At 36.2% G+C, this 22,091-nt stretch overlaps 1 protein-coding gene across 1 annotated transcript in view; it reads right to left on the bottom strand.

Moving 5' to 3' along the window:
• The window catches only part of Dnai2 (dynein, axonemal, intermediate chain 2), a 41,851-nt gene that overhangs the window by 11,716 nt on the left and 8,044 nt on the right, over positions 1–22,091 (bottom strand). Inside the window, exons 4-6 of the mRNA XM_069845475.1 lie at positions 17,274–17,527; positions 14,522–14,877; positions 10,593–10,728 (exon numbers count right to left, since the gene is read on the bottom strand). Coding sequence (XP_069701576.1) covers positions 10,593–10,728; positions 14,522–14,877; positions 17,274–17,527 — 746 coding nt within the window. The remainder of the gene's footprint in view (positions 1–10,592; positions 10,729–14,521; positions 14,878–17,273; positions 17,528–22,091) is intronic.

Genomic DNA, 22,091 nt, shown 5'->3' with positions numbered 1-22,091 from the left:
TCCTCATCTCTACATTCATCTGTATTAAAATAACGGACTCAGAAATTTAGCTGTTCTTTAATACTACAGTCTGTTGTTTCATTAGCAATAACATTAATGTATTTTTACTTCTTCACTTGCCATGCTGTTTCATTTGTAATTCATGTTCCTCAGCATTCAAAGATGTCATTTTGAGAAGTTTTACTTGTGTTGGAAGCAATTTCAAATGCTTCTCTAACATTTTATCATCAGCATCGATTCTAAATTTCAACAATAATCTGAACATATCTTCTTGAACAGTTTCACATTAACTCCAAGCTATTTTTCACTATCCATAAAAATTTATTATCATCTCTGTGTTCCGTAAGGAATATATTTTCAGTACCAGTACCACAAAATATTGTTTCAACGATAGGAATAAGTTTTTTTTTACAATTTCCTTCTGTATTCTTCTTTAAATTGGAATCCAAAACTACCTCAATTCTTGTCCTTATTCCCTTCAAATTCCCCAGCAAAGACTAATCATAACATTTCTTTTATGGATTTATCTTTTTCGTGTGCTCGAAACACTCCCTTTGCTTTATGTAAACACAATGTGACTCTGTCACAAGATTTCCTAACTTAACGGAATTAACTCCAGGTTCGCTGCATATCCAGGTTTCGAGCAGGCAATCTCCCTCGTCCCTAGGGCAGCCCCCTCCATGCATCGCCAGCTGGCATTCGGGAAATGCTATGGAATAATGACGAAATGAAGAAATGTTGACGGAATGATGTAGATGCCTAATATGGACAAAAGTGACAACCCCGAGAAAAACCCCAACTACGACCTTGTCCGTCACAAGTGTCACTATGAATTTTTCAATTAAAAATCCCAGACTCAAACTCGGACAGGAGGCGTGACAGGCTGAAGATCTCAGCAACCGCAGGGGTAATATACGAGCGTTACTGCAGACGTTCTTGCCAGACTGAAATTGAATATTTTGACGTGTCGTGCTGTTAATGATGCGCATATTGAAACTTCATGGTGTTCGAAACCTTTTTGAGCTACAGAATTAAATGAAGACACTTTCAATCCATTACGCATAATACATACTTCACAGTAACCTTATAAAACCACATTATTTATTCTCGGAGATCCTGTATTGTTTTACTTCTTCGATCTTTATTTATTGATTTATTTATTTTTTACATGTTTTTTTTGTAACTGTGAATACAGCAAAGAAGTTAACAATATCTTTAAAAAATATCTAACAATTAAAATGCTCCACATCACAGTTCTGTCCCGCGCTGTGGCATCGTGGTCTAAGGCATCCTGCCTAGGACTCGTGTTACGGAATGCGCGCTGGTTCGAGTCCTCGTGAGGGAAGAAATTTTCTCATGAAATTTCGGCCAGTGTATGGGACTAGTGTCCAACCAGCATCGTGATGCACTTGGGGAGCTACGATAGGTAGCGAAAATCCGGTTTCGCAAACCAGCTATAATGGCTGGGGGATCATCGTGCTAACCACACGATATCTCCATTCTGGCTGGATGATCGTCCACATCTGCTTCGGCATGTGGACATGAGGCCAGCAGCCGGCTGGTCGGTCTTGGCCCTTCATGGGCTGTAGCGCCATGGATTTACTTTACTTTTTACTTTTACATCACAGTCCTGCTTTGCTTCAACTGATATACGTGACAATACACACCGTATACGCAACATAAGTGCCTGACCGTAATTATTGTATTGGCGATCAGGTAGATTGGCAGACTGAACTAGAGAAATGGATGATAGACACGGTAATTTCGCGTTGCTTTCCATATCTGATGATAATGCCCGCGAAATGAGCTCGAGTACTAAAGGCATTAAAAGTTACCGAGTATTTACTTAAAGAGTTGTCGAAAAATCTCAACCAGGTCATTTGTCCCAGCCAGGATTCGATCCCGGGCCCGCGAGCTGAACAGTCAGTATGCTAACCACCACTACAAGCAGCGAACGTGATAATAGTACTAAATTTGTAGATATTTAGAAACACGTGAAAAGAAATGACTCCTGCATACACGGTGAGTCTGTAATAATAACAATGAACGCTGTTCTCAAGCAATACAATATTTTCAGTACGCTAAATAACTGAATGGAGAAAAATGTTAATTTTATAAGAAAATATACGGTATTACTTTTTTTTTTCAGCTTTGGGAGGGGGGGGGGTACATGCCCCCAGTCCTCAGAATCCACACCTGGTGATGAGTGTGCTAGCTTGTCACTGTAGCTACTGTAACATTCTGACAAGCCTGAAATCTGACAATAAGACTGATGATACTGAAGCTGTGCAAAAAAAGGTTATTTTCCACAATACAATATTGAGTACTGTACCGTACCGTAGTTTCAACAATCCAACTTTCCTTACCTTCCCCAACTTATAGTTGCTTGACGTCATATGTTACTTAATTTATGACGGAACATTGCTATGTTCTAAGTGTGTCATATGATGGCGGTACGTGTTCTGTCATATCATGTCATGTCGACTATGTGGATGAGTAGTATGCTGTACTATAGTTGATGTGATTATGAATTTTGTGAGATCGTGTTAAGGCAGTTACCGATAAAATTCGATTCGCGTAATATGTTACGAACATTTTAATGCATTCGTACGATCCAAAGAATAGTGTTTCGTGTGGTTATGAAAACAGTTGGCAAACCAGCTCCAGGAATCCTAATTTTCCGTACATAGCTTGTAATAAGGATACTGTACCTCACTTGTGAAGGATGCTTTGAATGTACCTAGTGAATTGACTGTATTACAAAGTTTGTCGTGGTTTATTTATAGTGGTTAGTGGTAAACATTACTAAAGTTTGTTTGGAGAGAGAACTCTCTTATGGAGCAGTGGTTGATTATTATCGTTTTACTCAATATGTTGGGAGATTCTGGAAATCTTTAAAGAACTACGTGTACATATAAAAAAGGTAAGATCGACCAGCGAAAGTAATGACTTGTATGTATATGAATTTTTGTACCGATAAATGGAGATGCGTGCTGTACATGAAAGGCAGTTCATAAAGCGAAAAAGAAAAAAATTATTGTAGAAATTATGTTTTAATCGTGAGAATTATGAATTCTCTAATCTTAAAATGACACAAAATTCTTTCTCTGAGCGCCTGTCCTGGTCGAGGCGGATTCGTTATTCATATTCTATAGAGACGAAATCAGTGGAAACCATTCACAGTAATGAGGACTTCTGTGCCCAGATCATCGATGATTTGCTGCTAAAGAGAGGAGAATTGTCTTTGTCTTCAAATATATTTAGATGAGTTGGCTGTGATCAGTTTTGTACTATACATATAAAAATTTGGTTACCGGTAACTTCCGAGAAGACGCCGATATCTGTCATGAGGTCGAGGAATATGCTATGCGAAAAGATTTCAATGATCTTAAATTATTGAAATTACGTCACTTAGATACTCCCTCAACTAACCCACTAACCTTGTTACATATATTGTAAAAGACCGGCGTCTTTTCAAGAAAGGCTATTAAATTTTTATAACAAATGTTGGAAACAAAAGACTACGCCAGAAGAATGGAAAATAGGAAAGATAATATCGATATTTAAAAAAGGAGATAAAACAAACCCAGAAAATTAGAGGGGAATAAGCTTACTATGTACAACATATAAAGTATACGCAAAAATAATAAGCCAAAGACTATCAAATATAGTCGACATAATAATATCAGAAGAGCAGACAGGTTTTAGGAAAGGGAGAAGCTGCATAGATAACGTTTTTACATTAAAGCAAATAATTGAGAAAAGAAGGGAATTCAACTTAGAAACTCATATCCTTTTCATAGATTATAAGAAGGCTTTTGACAAAGTGTCTAGACCAAAATTGTGGAATATATTAAATGAAAAGGGAATCCCCATTACATTTGATAGAAGTAATTAAAGATATGTACGGAAAAACAAAAATAAAAATAAACCAAAGAGAACCTATAAGAATAACAGGAGGAGTTAGACAAGGTTGTCCATTATCAACCACTCTTTTTAATATATATCTAGACGACATGATAAGATCATGGAAACAAATAACAACAGGAGGAATTAATTTAGGAAATATGATAATAAAAACGTTAGCCTTTGCAGATGATCAGATTTTAATTGCAAAAACAGAGGACGAAATGCAGAGAATGATATATAAATTAAACGAAATATCAAAAAAATACAACATGGAAATATCATCAGGAAAAACAAAGGCAATGGCTTTCAAGGGCTCTTATCCAGTTCGGACAAAGATAATTTTAGAAAATAAAGCAATAGAACAAGTCTCAAAATTCAATTTCCTAGGTTGCGAAATATCATACACAACAGAAACAGATAGGCTATAAATAACAAGTTAAACAAGTTTAACTATATAACAGGGACACTAAAAAGAACCTTGAAAAATAAAGCCAGAAAAGACTCTCTAATGAAATTATATAAGACGATGGCAGTTCCTACAATTACTTATGGATCCGAAACATGGACAATGACGGCACAACATATAGCTAGAATACAAGCTGCTGAAATGAAATTCCTCAGGCCAATAGCAGGATATCAAAGAACAGACAAAAAACACAATACAGAAATAAGACATCAACTAAAAGTAGAGGAACTAAATACAACAATAGTGAAATATAGAACAAATTGGGAAAACCACCTAACAAGGATGACGAACAATAGAATACCAAAAGCAGCATACAATTACTCACCACGAGGAAAAAGGAACTTAGGAAGACCTAAGAAAAGATGAAGGCAGCAACAATTTGGAGCCGGAACAGGCTAATGAAAGGCCTAAACCGTGACGTAGAAGAAGAAGAAGAAGACCAAAATTTGTATTAAGTTAGACTATTGCTTTCCTCACATAAAATTACACCACACGCCACTATGTGGAAGATCTACTGCAAAAAATATGTTCCTTCCATCTACAGTAACAACGCCGAAATCTACCCAGGCTGTGGCTTGGAAGGTCTAGGACGCATTATGAGTGTAGGCTGCGATGACTTTATCATTGTCATGGTAGGTTGGAAATTTTATTGATGGCGGCTGATGAACACAGCCACCAACTCTGCACGCTGATGCAACATCAATGAAGTCACTGCTGAAATTCGGAACACCGTAATGCCATCTGATTGCTCAGCACTGAGATTCGGAATACGCTGTTAGAGTAAGGTAGAAAATGACGCTTCCTGGCATTTTTAATGAGCTATTTTACGACGCTTCATCAACTAGTATGGTTATCTAGCGTCTGAATGAGATGAAGGTGATAATGCCAGCGAAATGAGTCCGGGGTCTAGCGCTGAAAGTTACCCAACATTTGCTATTAGTGGGTTGAGGGAAAACCCCACGATAAACCTCAACCAGGTAATTTGTCACTATCAGGATTTGAACCTGGGCCCGGTCGTTTCACGGTCAGGCATGTTAACCATTCCTCCACAGCGATGGACTTTTGGCATGTTAAATGTGTATGTACGATGTCATTATGATGCAGATAGGTAGGTAGGGGAAAACTATAGGCTACCGGTACTTTCTGGCGTGGGCCCTGCCGAATATTGTTACTTTTATGTGTTTAACTTACATTAACGTTAGAATTTTATTATAACTGTCATATATACAGAGTGTAACAGAAATACTTGTACAAACTTTGTGGGCAAGTTCTCCACACCGAAACAAGAAAAAAGCCGCGATGTCCTGAAATGCATGGTTTGAGAGTTATAAAATAGCGTCGTGCATTACAGGCACTATATTCGGTTCAGTCGAGTATGGTGAAGTTCGATATTCGCCGATGTTCGCTGTACAGAACAAGGCCTGTCGTGTTTACTCCGCCTTGTTATAAAAGTATTTGCTGTCCTTCACTCCCACCCCTTCAATTTTTAACTGCTTAAGGATTTCAGCACAGATCTTGCGATTAATTTTTCATATGAAATAAGTTTGTAATGTCTTGATTGTCTCTTTCGACACTCACTCCCGAGCACAACTGCCCGTTTGCGCTGACTACCTGGTTGGGTTTTTTCCGAGGTTTTCCCAAGCGGAAGGCGGTGGGGCTAATGGCTTTGTTGAGAGATTCGAATTAATATACACGGCTGGAACATAAACAGACGATTATCATGGACAGATCATACTCCAGAAATTTTGAAAAATGTGATAATGATAGTCATAGCGACAGCACCGAAGATGCGGAATCTTTTATGTCTGACTCCGTTCCCGTGTAGCCAAGTAAGTGGACGAAGTTTTCAGGTCAGAGTGTAGTGTAAACTTCCCCCGTCCCGCCTATCTACTCCCCGAGCCAACTCGTAGCGCGAAGACAATAACCGCATATTTATTATGTACAGTATTCACTCTGACGATGCCATGAAATCATTGTATTTCCTAAGGCTAATATCTATCTATCTATCTATCTATCTATCTATCTATCTATCTATCTATCTATCTATCTATCTATCTATCTATCTATCTATCTATCTATCTATCTATCTATCTATCTATCTATCTATCTATCTATCTATCTATCTATCTATCTATCTATCTATCCATCTATCCATCCATCCATCCATCCATCCATCCATCCATCCATCCATCCATCCATCCAATCCATCCAATCCATCCATCCATCCATCCATCCATCCATCCATCCATCCATCCATCCATCCATCCATCCATCCACCTACCTACCTACCTACCTACCTACCTACCTAAGAATAGAGAAAATATGGAACGTTCAGTTTAAAATGACAAGCACAGAAACGTCAGTTCGTGATACTTAGTAAAATACCTTGGGTAACCTGTGTAGAAAATGAAAGGGAATAATACCAGTGAACTTCCCAGTAAGAAATGTACAAATTTTACTCCATTTATATTGGTTTTTTGGTCCTGGGAAAATATTAGGCTCTTACAAAAACTTTTGTAAAACTAAGAGTTTTCGGAATATGTATTATATGACTTTCTTGTGTTAAATTCTATCATACCTGGTTTACATGTTTCGACCTATATTGGTCTTCTTCAGAACTGGTCGTTGCTGGTCTTGGCACCTCTTGTTTGTTTCCTGTGAGGGTGTGTTTGTGTAGTGTAATGTGGAGTCAAAGAGTGTGTGTGTTCTGAAATAGAGTTGTGTGTTGAGAATTTCATTGGGATGTGTTTTTGTGTGTCTGTGTATTTCATATTGTTCTAGTGTGTTTAGTTTCTGGCTTTTTGGTTGGATGTGTATTTCCATGTCTGTGTTGATGTCTTTGTAGGTGTGGTTAGCATTTGTGTTTGTGTTCTGCATATGTTGAGGAGCAACGACCAGTTCTGAAGAAGACCAATAACAGGTCGAAACATGTAAACCAGGTATGATAGAATTTAACACAAGAAAGTCATGTAATACAGATTCCTAAGTGATACAGTATTAAAAGTTGTGTAATCAAGATATATAAGAGTTTCGTAAAAAAACGATTAGGCTACTTTCCTAGGACCAAAAATACAATATAAATTAAGTAAGTTAAACATTAGTATCACTGTTCTACAAAAAAAAAAATGAAATTCATTTTTCTGGGTATAACATTCTTGATTAAAATGGAAATTTACCTCCTGAATTCAAATCTGTAATTAGTTTCTCTGTGTCACGCATAGTTTTCAAGTTATATGCAATTTCATTTTTTAAATAAATTTCGTTTCCATGCTATGTATTTATGTAGGCAAAATATGTAACTATTAATATTTTAGTCAATTACAAAATTATTTACAAACATTTTATGCACTATAAAACGAAAAATAAATACAAGCCTTAATATAATAATTATATTATATGGAAAACCTTATTTAAGGTTAGAAAATATGAACAAAATACACTTTTCCCTAAGAATTTAAAAATCTTATCTTTTTCTCCTGTGTTCAATTTTGCAGTCTCTAATAATGTTCCAGCAGTAGTCAGGAAGCATCGCAGGCATCCATTTCCCTTCATACCGCTTTTCCATGGACATTATATCTTTATGGAACCTTTCACCATGTTCGTCGGAGACATCACTGCAGCTCTCAGGAAAATGATGTAAATGAGAATCTTGGAAATACACTTTTAAAGGCATGTGACATCCTAGATCTCTATGTGCATTTATCATTTGTTGAACCAGTTGTTCGAAGTCGTTAACTCTGTTTCTTCCCAGAAAATTTTGCGTTACATTCTTGAAACAAGACCACGCTCTTCTTTCTTTTGGTTAAAGGCATTGTTCAAAATCTGAATCCTTCTGAAGGTCTCTAATTTGGGGACCCACAAACAGGCCTCTTTTATTTTTGCTGCAGAAAAACTAGGAAACTTTTTTGAAAGTTACATAAATCCTCTTCCAGATGTGTCCATGGCCTTAACAAATTGTTTAATAAGGCCTACCTTGATGTGAAGAGGGGGCAGCAGAACATCTTCACTGGCTACCAATTTCTCATTCAGTATATTTTTTCTCCAACTTTCCACTTAAGTTCAGGCCAAATCTCTCTTTTATAATGGAAATTCCTATCGCGACTATGCCACTCACAAAGAAAACATCCGTATTTGGTGTAGCCTTGTTGCATACCTAATATCATGGAAACTATTTTCAAATCACCACATATTTTCCACTTGTGCTCATTATATTTAATTAATCTCAGCATACTCGTATTTTCAAAATATATCATATGACTCTTTAGTCATACTTACATAGGCAACGGGACAGAAGGTATTATGTTCCCATTGTGGAGGAGAACTCCCTTTAGACTGTATTTTGAGGCATCTATAAAACGTCTCCACTCCTGTGGCTCGTATTTGAAGTTCAAAGTATTCATTAGGTCACAAAAATCATTGCAGAATGTCGTCATGAGTTGAATTGTGCATATGCAGAAACAATATTTCATGTAAACAAACAATACTCACTTCCTCTAACAAGAATTTCAGGTTAAACTCAAGATTTCTCTCTCTCTCTCTCTCTGTTAGAATCTGTCTATTTTATTTCTATGATTTAGGAGGTTTCTGTAAAAGAGAAATATGTAAAGTTTTACATATTTTATATACCACAGATGTTGGAATATTATGGTTGAAAACAGTAGCGGCTGGTGGTCAAAATAATGAGTGTGCTACAATTTCTATATTGGCCTACTGTATACACTTATATGTATTTATCTTAATTTAAGACTCGCCTAGTGACGAAATATGAAATCCATACGACGTCCCTTCCTACTGTAGAACCTGTCAATTACCCTGGTGTTAAACCCTTCAACTTGGATATCATACTCTTTTCTATTGACAGTGTTACTTCACAGAATGGATCCTGTGAATTGTTGGAGGCTATGTATCGTAACAATTGAACAGCTCCATCTGTATTCCGGAAGGCAGGTGTTCCGTATAGAACTCAAAGTTGTGTCTTTAACACTCTTTTGTTCAGTACAGTATAGCTATTGACAGCAACTTCAAGTTCGCATTCAGGAAAATTAGGCTATCCAAAAATTGCCAGAAAATTTGCTGTTTAACAATTTTGTTGCATCTAGATAGCTTAAAGACTGGAAATGGTGAGTAGTTTTCTGAATTATACGGTCACATACTTTCTTGGCTTCAGTTTTCTGGGATTCCATTCTCCGTCGCTTGCTGACTGATTCAGGAGGAACCTCAAAAACCAGGTAGACGGCAGCAGCAGTCGGACACTTGAATTACCAAATAGGCCTACATTGTAAATAGTTCCGAGTTCTTCCACAAACAAGTATTCTCTCGTTACGCTTTACTTTTGCACTCTCCAAGCTGTGTTGTGCTGAAGCTGACTACAGCACTTCCCCGCGTAAAAATAGCCAATCAGGGCAGTGATTTCAGCTTCGCACATGCGCATTAATTGTCTACATTCTCATTTAGAGTTCTGAGTAGCACATTGTACCCCCTGAGGCACCAAAGAGCTAAGAGCGAAGACTAAACACTCTATAACGCGTCATGAACATAACCACGGAAAATTGTCAAATGGCAGATCAGATACTATGGTGGTATTGCAAATACATTATTTGAGCAAAAATTATCATTGTGCTGTAGCACTGTAGCACATAAGGACGGGCTGCCCCTGGTTGAAAATGAATATTTACTCACATGATAAGGAATGTCTCCAAATAATGCCAGTTTAACTCAATTTTAAATCCTGTGACAACGACTTGCTTATTAACATAAAATTTTACTAGCAACACGAATGCCACAATTTGAAAATGAAAACCAATGAAGAATAAAATTAACTGTAGGCAACTGTTGTTAAGCTAAGTTCACCATCTTTATCACAAACTTAAGATGTGAGTTAAATGAGACGTATATTGTCGTATAACTAAAAAACTGTGCCTGATAGCGAATTTATGTTTTCAGATTTGAATTTGCCATATAAAAATCCTTCGGAATCACATATTTTTATATAAGAAAAATGACCCTTGTAGAACAGTGTATTTTACGTGGACGAAATTTGTGGTAAAACTATTATTTAAGTATACACATTACCATGGCTCACTACAGCTGCCCAGGTTTCATTTTCTAGATTATCTGAGTGATTTCACAGTATACAAAATGGAGTTCCTGTGATTATCATTTGATAAATTTTGTACTTATTATGAACTAATCTCCTTCTTTATAAACGATTACTTACCTTCACATTAAGTATGGGTTCTCTTTGATCTTGTAAGACATCCCATGCATCTAGTGTACCATCCATTCTTGACGTAAAAAATACGGAAGATCTTGTAGGACTCCATGCCCCATCTGTAAGTTGAGCTCGGTGGTTGCTATGCAAGCAGTAGATTAAAAGTGTTGCATTATGTTATACCGTATATCTACCAAAGGTTTAGATACATAGTGGTGTTTACTCTAAGCTTTTCATATTAGGGTGAGTCAATATTAATTATCTGTATACTAAGAGCCATCATTTTACCTGGTTCCCTTTAAGCAGCATAGCTCTATGGCCAAGCAGAGTGTGTCTGCGTATGAATGGGTAGCTTTAAGTATGGTAATGCAAGGTCAGCTACAACCATGCAAGCAGACGAGAAGCATGCTGTGGTGTTGTTCAGTTCTCTTAGGTTGTGAGTGCGTGAATCATGGTGCAGAAATTTAGTACCTACCGTACACAACAAAGAGTTCTCATTTGTTGTAACGTCATCAAAAAATGATCATCTGCTCAGTGTCATAGAGCCATTTCGGGAACGTTTTCCTGTGGTTGATCCGCCTAATATATGTATAGTTCATATATAAAATAGTCAACAAATTCAAAACTGTAGGAACAGTATTGAATAAAGGGGAAAAAAAAGACGTCACATCTTAATAGAGGAAAAGCTTGATGATAATGGTGCTCGATTAGAACGTTCACCACAGAAGTTTCTCTTCAAGTTAGCTCAGCAAGTTGGAATCAACTATGGGTCAGCATACAAAGTGATAAAATTACTGAAATTTCATTCATACAAAATGACAAGTGAAAACCTTAGAGGGCAGGGACCTGCAGAGGAGAATATAGTTTTGCATCTTGTTTCTTGAGTCCATACATGTAGACAGTTTAAACTCACAATTAGTGTTTCTCAGTGACGAGGCATGGTTTCACGTGCATGGCTGAGTGAACAGTCAAAATACGTAATTGGAACTGGTCAACACAAAAGCCAAGATTCGTACACCGAAGTCCACAAAGTGATCCTAAGATCGTGGAGTGACGTGCCACGAGTGTGACTAGAATAAATGGTCGTATTTTTTTGCATGGAACATCTAAAAATCTGTGAATCTTTGGAAAATTTTATGGACCTTACATCTAAATATTGGGAAGCCTAATAGACTAATATGGTATATTTATTCCACCAGTTTACATCGGTTGTGATGACCCTTCACATTTCTGCATACAGTGCCATCACTCCCTTGGATACATAATATTCTGCTTACTCTTTTTTAAACATCCAGTTATTACATATAAATGACCCTGATCACTTTTCTATCACGTCACTCACCTCTGTTTCCCTCCCCTTTTCTATTTACCCTTCCCTTTCCTAGTTATCTATCTTATTCTTACTAATGTCATTTAACTAAACAATCACTTCTCTCAATCTCTTATTAATTATTCCCAACATTGTTAACATTAGTTGAACTCTTCCATAGTTGTTCACTTATTTATTCACTTGAATAACTAACGTTCACTGATCATATATTCCAATTAATCTAATCTGTATATTTTCAGACGAAGTAGTTTCTACAGTTTCATTACATTTCCATTCCCACTTTCGTTATTATATTTGTATCACTACTTACTTATTATCACTCTCTGGTTATTACTAGTATTTTATCCTTTTTCGCTATTATTCTCTTGCCTTACCATCTTTTCTGTCACTATCACTCTTTTCACTTTATCACTTTCCTAAGTTCTGTCACTTATGCATACTATTTTCACTTTATCACTTTCTTATGTTTTGTCACTCATGCACCAACCTCTTAAGTTACGGTATAATTTTTCTGTCCCTTACTTCTTCCCACTGACATACCGTTACCTCTATTCGGTGTCACTAATGTTACTTCATCCCTTCCAGTTCTTGCAGAATCTTGACTTCCTATCTTAGTATCTTCATCTCGGGATCCCTTTTGTAATTGCTGACCCATATTAGTTCTTCCAGCTGGATTCACTGAACTCTTCTTGCTGTTCTCAGGTCCTATATGCTGTCCTTCTTTTCTTCCTTGTCTACCTGATGCCGTCATCATTATTTTAGTGCAAGCCTCTTGTTTCTTCTTTAATCGTTTGTTTGTCATCCTCGTCTGCTGCTGTTGCTGCACTATGCATTACTCTGGTTGCTGGCCTCTTTTTCTGGTTCATGTGCTTGCTGACTGGTTCATTCCATCGCTTGCTATTCTTTCCTGTGTGATGACCTCTCCACCTTCTAATTTTTCAAATAATTCTCCTATCGTATATTTTACTATAATGTTCCTTATTTCCTCTTTCTTTGACTTTATCTCTGTATGGTTCAAATTTTCCAAACAGAATTCCATATCAAACATCTCCCCATTTATCTTTAATTTGTCTTCGTATAATCTAACGAAATGACCATTTTTCCTTGCAGCCTTCATAAAAGCAATCAATATTCTTGTCCTGCATCTTACTTCATATTCAAAATCATGTTCAAGTCTAATATTTGAGTTTTTTAAGTACTTTCGTTTCCTCAAAATTTTTCCTTTTGCCATTATACTTGAGAATTTAACTAGAATAGGTATATTTCAATTTTTCCCGATTCTGTATGCTTTTTTTATATTGGGAAGCAAGAAGGAGAATGACTTCGCTGTTAAATATTGAGCATTAGAAACACACAAAACAATAATTAATGCTGCCCAGTACATATTCGTCATTTTGGAACAGTTTTTTCCTTACTTTACTAAAGAAAAATGAATACATGGTGAGTTTCTGCAAGACTGGGCTACAGTTCATACATCTCGGACTTCATTGAATGCAACTTCTAGGGTAACAGAGTACTGTCCCTAATAATTAGTGCAGGGTTGTGGCCTGTTCGATTACCACACATATTTACGGGGCACTTTAAAGGACAGACTGTATAAATCAAATCCGCGAACTTTATGAACAGCAAAGTAAAATACGAGAAAAAATTGCTAACATTTCGCAAGCAGAGTTGCAACATGTGAATGAAAATTTGTTACGATGCTACATCTGTCTAGGAGCACAAGAATGTGTGTGTGTCTCATTGATCCACAGATTGTGCAGAGACTGGAACGTTGACAGGCGACAGGTGTGTGCCTGTGGCCACAGTGCCACTGAAAGTGAATCTGGGTAAAATGATGGCTCTGTATTTCTAAATTAATTCCAACAATAGTAGAGAACTTACGAACTTATCATTTTCCAACACAGTCTTCTTGCTTTTCAATGCATTTGGTATTTCACAGTTGCTCTCATAAATATATATTCAGCAAAAAAAAAAAAATAATAATAAATAAATAAATAAATAAATAAATAAATAAAATGAAATCGTGTCCCTAAAATATCTTTATAATATATATAACATAATATATATTGGTACCAGTACACTTTTCTTTACAAGGATCTGCAATTTAATATGTTCCAATAATGTCTAAGTCTAACTGCATATATCAGTATATCAGTGCACCTTAGTATTTAATTTTGTTGTCTCGTCAGTTCAATGAGAAATCTAGTTATCATTTTTATGAGTGTCTGCAATTAGAAAACTTATATAAGCTTCACGTTATGTGAGATTGCAGACGAGTCTCAAGTTCGAAAATTGCAATTTTCTTTTTCATGTGGGTTAGCTCTCTCTTTCATTGGGCCCTTAAATTATTCAGGAAAAACAGATTTGTGTGGGAAATTATTTTATAAATTTTTTTCGGCCCACTACCTGATCTTTTGTCACAGTATTTTGTATGTTATATCATAGGTGACTCAATAAAAGTTTTTTTTTTAAGTATTGTATAGCCTATTTTCTTGTCAATCGCGTATTGGAATCAAGAACATTATAGTATGTTGGTATTTCTTCTCATTTCAGTTACGGTACTCTGTTCATATTATCATTAATATAAAGTTGTACAGCTTACCGTGTCCACATTATGGAAGATTCCTTGCAGTCCTCTGACCAAATGCGTACCATCCAGTCTCCAATTGTTAAGAAGTTCTTAACAAAAGATGGATTTCTTTGAAGGGCGTATACAGGGCCAACATGCGCAGTGTATTTGAACACAAGTTTTTCAGCAGGTGTTTTGCCTTTACGGTTACAACTAATTACACAACCGTTTTCTGTACCAACCATAAACCGCGTCGGAATTGTTCCTTCATATTCTAAACAGGAAGCTCCAAGAGCTCGACATAAAATTTGCTCTTCTCCTGGTTTGACCATATCAAGTATAAGTGTTTCGCTAGGTTCATTTAATTTCCTGGTATCCCACCACTTCACCTGTTAAATGACATTCTTATTAGGATATGTAAATATCTTAATTACAAAACAATAATTAAGGATTATATTAAATATGCAGCAAGTGTATCTAGTAATTATTTTCTGATGAAGTTCCATATGGTTAGTACTAATAATAATTTTATTTCTGAATAATTAAGATTTTAGTCTAGAGAATTAACTTCTAAATCCTTGCAGAAGCCAAAAACAGAGGCAAGATGTGGGGAGAGATCAAGGAGTTCGCCAAGAACAGAGTCAGATGGAGAAGTTTTCTGAGAGCCCTATGTTCCACACTGGAATGATGGGAACATTGATTGATTGGCAATTAACTTTTTACAATAATTTCTTGCATTGTCATGCATGCAGTCGGGCGTAAGTTCGAATTCTGCTTGGAGTGATCACTTAGTTCGTAGGTATTTTCTTAAGTTTTCCGCAATTGTAAGGCGAATGTCTGGTAATACCGGGCAAGCATTCGAACTCATATTGCCAAAATAGCTATTATCTTGTCACAACTTCCATCAACGCTAGGTAACTTTACAGTTGATGCAGCATTATTAAACAAACAATAAGATAAGATTAATCCCTTCAGACCTGAATTTATATTAAAAAAAAAATTGAAAAAAAAAAAACTGGTCATATAATCATCCTCGGGATCCAAAATTCCCAAATTAAGTCTTCACAGAAAATCAAAATTTGGGGACAATTTTGACCACTGGGGCCCCAAAATTTTAAATTTTATTTTTAATTCAGGTATAGAAATGTTTCAAAAATAATATTCTCCATTTTTATCACACTGAATTTTTCAAAATATTTTAAAGTATCGAAAACATTCCAAAAAAGAAAAAAAAGAAACAATGTACATTATAATGTACACCAGGCCTGAAGGGGTTAAGAAAACATTTCCATTTATTTATACTCATTACTTTTTGTATTGTATTATGAATTGGGAGGGAGGTACAATGACTATAGATAGTAAATTATAGCAACTTAAAATTGAAACTTCAGCACTTCAAAAATCAAATTTAGCATTTTGTAGCATTTTAGGATGGAACATCTTTAATTCAATTTCATCAATGTATTGGGAACAGGTACATTTTCTAGAATTTTCAATTGCAAATATTGACAATAATATACAAGTAAAGAAACATATAAAATTACAGTAAAATTGTGAACATTAAGCAATGTGCCAAAATATATGGTGTGATTTTATCTCGACCCATATTGTTACCCTACTCAATCACAATCGCCCACTATCACACACAACTTGTTTATTAGCGTGAACATTGACCTAAAGAGATCACATAGGCAGCCAATATTCTACTACCGGTACCAGCACCAGAAAGATCAGTTTAAAACTCGAGATAAACCTGTATGTGAATTGGGCCTTTAGATAGATTCTGGTTTCTTTTTAGAAAAACACAAAAATGTCTCATAAATGTTTATTTAATTCTTACTTTGCAGAAAAACGTACATTTCTCCTTTTGCACTCAATTTCGTTTTTTATCGCAGATTAAAAGACTTCAGTAATATACTACAGTACAATAGTGCGTTTTAACACAAAATTACTTATTTTGACAGCATTTGGACACATTTCGCATTTATTGTGATTGCGAAAATCTATTATTTCAAACATTGACCCAGTGCTGCGACTTAGAAGATCTATTATGCTTGCTCTCGAGCTAGGTGTATTCCCAACACACACCAGCTAGCTACATTAAGCTTTGCTGTGTATCCAAGTGTCGAGCAGGCAACCCCACTTGTCCCTAGACTAGCCCCCTCCATGCATCGCCAGGTGGCATTTGGGGAATACTACGGAATGATACAAAGACGTTATATAATATATGATAATATATGATAGTACATGGTAATGGAATGGAGATCAGACGGAATTATACTGATGTCTAGTGTAATATGTAACTAGTCAGTGATGTATGCAATGGAGGGGAAGAGAGACTGGCCACTCTACCCTATTATCTCCAGAGTGATGCTTTATCGGTGTCACTTGTGAGGTTCAAACCTGTCTCTGGGCAGTTGACTAAACAATAACAACAAAAATGAAAAACCCCAGGCCTGACTGAGACTTGAACCCGGACTGAGTATGTGACGGCCTTATTCGCCACTTACATGGCAATACACGATTTACTCCATTCTATGTGACTCAGTTGACATATTGTTGAATTTCGAAGTCTTCTGGACCAGACCTGAAAACCCTTCCGCAACACAATATATCCACTGTAGTACACTGGTTGCTATTCTTAGCTTTTAGTGCATTTAAATCCAGTGTCAAATGTTGAAATATGCAAGTGAAATAAATGTGGAAAATTTTTTTATGCTTACTTCATAAAATTACAGAGAAATAAAATCTAATTCTAATGTCGTCATCTTTGTGAGTAAATTACCTGTCCGTCAGTAGAAGAAGAGAAAAACTCAGTTCCTGACTTCGAGTTTATCCACAAAACATTGTACACAGGGTCTCTATGACTTGGTTCCAGAACACTTACATCGACAGGTGTTGAACCTTTCCTCACATCCCAGAAAGCAACTTGTCCGCTGAACATACCACTGACCAAACAGTTTATATCCTTGGGATTATATTCCAAGCACACAATTGGAACTGTCGGTTTCAATGTTAGCTGAGGTTTATTCGGATTCTCTGTGACAAAAAAACATTTTAATGATTTTAATGCCTCCATTTTAATGGTTTAATCCCTGTGTGGGGAAAAGCTACTTTACAACTTGCACAAAATATTTCAGTAGACTCCCTTAGATTCTATTGCAATGAAAGGGTAGAATTAATAGTTAATTGGCAATATCATATAATCCGTAACGTAATTTTCGTACCTAGGCATATACGAAATGCTGAATGCACAAAAATAAAGATACAGGTATTCAGAATGCTGTTTGGCTGGTAGTACTGGTATAAGTAACTTACTGATAAGGTCTGGACTCTAAAAAAAGATAATAGAAATGACCTCAGATGTTTCGAGTGGAAAATATTAGGCCTACTCAGGATATTTGGCCCTGTCAGAGATAATAATTAATGGAGAATACAGTACAATGTTAAGTTAAATAATTTGATCGAAAGAAAATCTAAAAAATTAAGATTGTTGGGACACCTAGAATAAATGTCAGAAACAAGCATGCCCAAGATGTTAAAAGACAGGTTACACAACAGGAGGAGAAAGAGAAGACCTAAGAAGAGGAGATATCAGATTTAATGGTTATAGGAATAAGAAGATGGAAAAATATGGCTATAGATGCAACAAGGTGGAAGGCTGTTGTCTGAGAAGCCAAATTGTAGTGCTGATGATGATGATGACGATGATGATGAATGTTAAATGCTGTATTTGAGGTTCTGGCCATAATGCAGCCACTGTTTCCTGATATCTATACCAGTACCTGGTTATTCTGGATGAAAATTCTACTAATTATCACTACATTACACTATGAAAATATGTGGCAAAAGTATAGTAACATGGAAACAGATTACAATTTATTTATATTAGTTATACAACTTCTCTACATCGCAAATCCCCTGACTGATACCTTCATACAAGAAGTGGGCCACTTTTCTCTGCACCTTTACTTTACTTAATGTCGTTTTCATGATACTTTTCTTGTATCACCTGAAGTTGAACTGTGAGATGCATGTAAGAGAACATTTTTAATTTGGGGGGGGGGACACACATTCATCAAGGCTTAAGCTGTTTTCTTTGTACGGAGGAGGGGCCTGAAAGCTTGCACTGCAGCTTGAGGCTTATTGTGATTATCACGTATGTTCTGTGAATGATATTTGTCGTCAAACATTCGCACTCTTGTACAAACACAGTCCAGTGTTAATGATAGCAAAATGAGTTCGAGGTCCAATGTCTAAAGTTACTTAGCAATTCTGCTTAAATTGTTTGGGGGAAAACCTCGTAAAAATCCCAACCAGGTAACTTGTCCCAACCAATATTTGAACCCTGGCCTGCTTGCTTCACGGTCTGACATCCTGTTACTCCATAGTGGTGAACTAGGCTTAAGCCTTTAGGTTAACTACTAGTGATGTAGCTCAGTTGGTAATGAGTTGGACTCAAGATCTGTGGCACTTAAGCTTACGTACTACTTGATCGGAGTTTTCCTTCCCTTCCCTGGAGTTTTTTCCAACTGTAAGGCGAATGTCAAATAATCCCATGGAGAATTCTCGGATTCATCTCACCAGATACATTCTAGCTATCACCAATTTTATCGACACAAGAAACCTAGCATTTGATAAGAGTTGTTAAAATATAACAAATAAAAAAATAATCTTAATTCTCTTTTATGTTTCACCTCTAGGTTTACTACTCTGTTCGGCCTGTTGTTTGTAGTAGCCAAGCAAGTATGTAATTTCTACTCTCGTTTGGTTTTACTACTTTTAAGTTACTTTTGGTGGTGTCAAGCAGTTGTTTGAATTGAGCCACATTTTCATTAGAAATTAAACTATGTTTCATTAGATACGGTATGTTATCTATATGAATATTGATAACGAATTTTAATTTTGATACTGTTCAGTTAACAAATTCCAAGAAGTGTTGTACCCATTCTTCACTGAAAGAAATACAGTGAATAACCTTTCTTGCATCGCCATAAACACATGACAATATACAATGAAACATACATATTATTTTTAGAAAGCAATGAATTGTTTCCTACCAGTGAAAGAAATGTACCAGTACTGGTAACTATAAAGTTGGCCCAGTTATTAATGTTGTCATTAAAATGTGGTAATGAAAGTTGGGGTAATTTATCTTACTCTACTGGTTCAGTAAAAATTGGTGCAATATCTTGTATCTATTGATTTTTTCATAATGCCAAAAAAGATCGAATTTTACCACCCAAATGGTTGGTTCTAATTCAGTTTTGAAATCTATAAACACAAGTGGTCCTATTTGGAATCTATAAAATTCTAACTGTCCATTAATAATTAATTAATTAGTTCGTTTAATCATTCATTCATTCATTCATTCATTCATTCATTCATTCATTCATTCATTCATTCATTCATTCATTCATTCATTCATTCATTTTTTCATTTATCTGCTTATTTATTTATGTACGTATTTACTTTTATTTATGTATTTAGTTATTTAGCGAAAAGTTGTTGATTGCAGCAATCAAATGACCATGTGACCTTTATTTGAACGTTTTTCACGAAAAGTCGATAATGCATGCATAGATACGTGACTAGAAGTAACATAATTATTTAACATTCTGGTACACGTAACCTAACACCAATGTTGGGGTTGGTGTTATGTGTCTATGTTTGTGTGTATTTAAGTGCAAGAAGCGAAGAGAAAAAATTAAAATGTGGCAAAAGTGTGTCAGTGCTAACCTTTTTATATTGTCTGTAGTGACTTGTGTTAAAAAGAATTTAATTTTAAATATGGTTTATTTAACGATGCTCGCAACTGCAGAAGTTATAACAGCATCACTGGTGTGCCGGAGTTTGGCCCTGCAGGAGTTCTTTTACATGCCACTAAATCTAGTGACATGAGCCTGTCGCATTTAAGTACACTTAAATGTCATCGACCTGGGCCGGCATTGAACCGTTAAAAAGAATCATAATGTCTTTGGTGGCTTGTATTAAAAAAAGTTCCTATTTCAAGAAAATTGAGCTTATGGGTCGAATTCTTAGCAGAGGTAAGGTTCAGCAGAAAAGACTGCTGTATGATTTCAAACATAAGAACAGTGATTTAACAAATAGCTCAGACAAATTACTTCCCTGCATCACATTCTGAAAACTCAGGGATAAAAGATAGCTTTTGAATATGGTGCTGTACAATTAACAACTCTGTCTGCAAAAGAGCAAGTTGTATTTGTTGACATGACTTGTGATGATGAAAACATTTTTCAAAGAATGTCAGCGGACTCAGAAATGTCTGTGTTAGAATATTAGTGAGGCTTTCGCCTTCAACTGGGCTTGCCCATAATCGTAATTTTTTATCACTATCTCAATTTTATCTTCAACATAATAAATATCAGTATGTATAAAATATATTCGCATCGTTACCTTAAAGGTTAATATTGAAAATGACTACCTATGGCTATTTTTGACCCGAACAATCGCTTCTACATACAGTTCAACATTTCTTACTTTTAGTCTCAGTCTCAAATCTGAAACAACATTGAGCTGATTAATTTTACTGTGTACTTGTTCTTCATATAAAGAAATTTCGAACTTTTTTTTGCACAAACATGTGGAACAAAGCTTTTTCACCTAATTTATAGTCAAGGTGGACCTTCACCTAGAATAGGCCCAGTATACATTCTTCCCCATCACATTTAAGATGAGCAGCTGCTTGATATGTTACATTTCGTCCATTAATAATGTATAAGTTAAGTGTATAAAATTAGTGTTTTTTTCTAAAGTAAGAGTAAATAATTTTCATTCTATGGTATATTTTTACTTACTATAGGCTATCTCGCATTTTCTCCAAGAAATTGCTACTCATTATGTAATTACCATAAATTTAGCCCTACACATCCCGTAAGGGCAAGGGCCTCCTGTTGTCACAGGGAATTGCTCATAAGTAGACTCCTAAGGTGAGCGAGTCCTTGGGAGCTTGGTCATATTACTGATATTTCTTCGTTTCACTGTTCCTGACTTCCCTCTTCGATCATTTCTACCATACTCATCTCCCACACTTCCTCATATCACTTCACACGAATTACACTCACTGTCGTTGACTTTCTGTACTATCTGGTGCTTGTTGATTCATGTTTGGTGCCAGCTGCCTCCATACTTCTCTGTCTCGTGCCACTCTCGACCATTGACTTCCCGCTCTGGTTCTGAAGTAGTCCGCCCATCTGGTTTTTTGTTGTCCCACGTGCCGTCGTTCTTCTCTTGGGTCCCACATTGTGATGCGATTTGTCCATTTCTAGTGATCCATACGTGCTACATGGCCGCCCCACTTCCATTTTAGGTTTTCTGCCCTTACTACCACATCGCGCATTTTTGTCCTTCTTCTTATTTCCTCGTTTCTGAGTCTGTCTCTTAGTGAAACATTTAGGATCTTCCTTTCCATTCTCCTTTGACAAACTTGTAGCTGTTTTTTCTGTTTTTCTGTCAAGGACCACGTTTGACAGCCATAGAATAATGTCGGCATGACACATTTGTCTAGGATTTCAGCTTTCGTACTTGCTTTTTGCCGTTTGTCCATGAGTAGGAATTTGAGCCACCAAAATTTGTCCCATGC

Source organism: Periplaneta americana, chromosome 14 (genome assembly GCF_040183065.1).
Source record: "Periplaneta americana isolate PAMFEO1 chromosome 14, P.americana_PAMFEO1_priV1, whole genome shotgun sequence".
Lineage (NCBI taxonomy): Eukaryota > Metazoa > Arthropoda > Insecta > Blattodea > Blattidae > Periplaneta > Periplaneta americana.
This window is presented reverse-complemented; position numbering and strand designations above follow the sequence as displayed.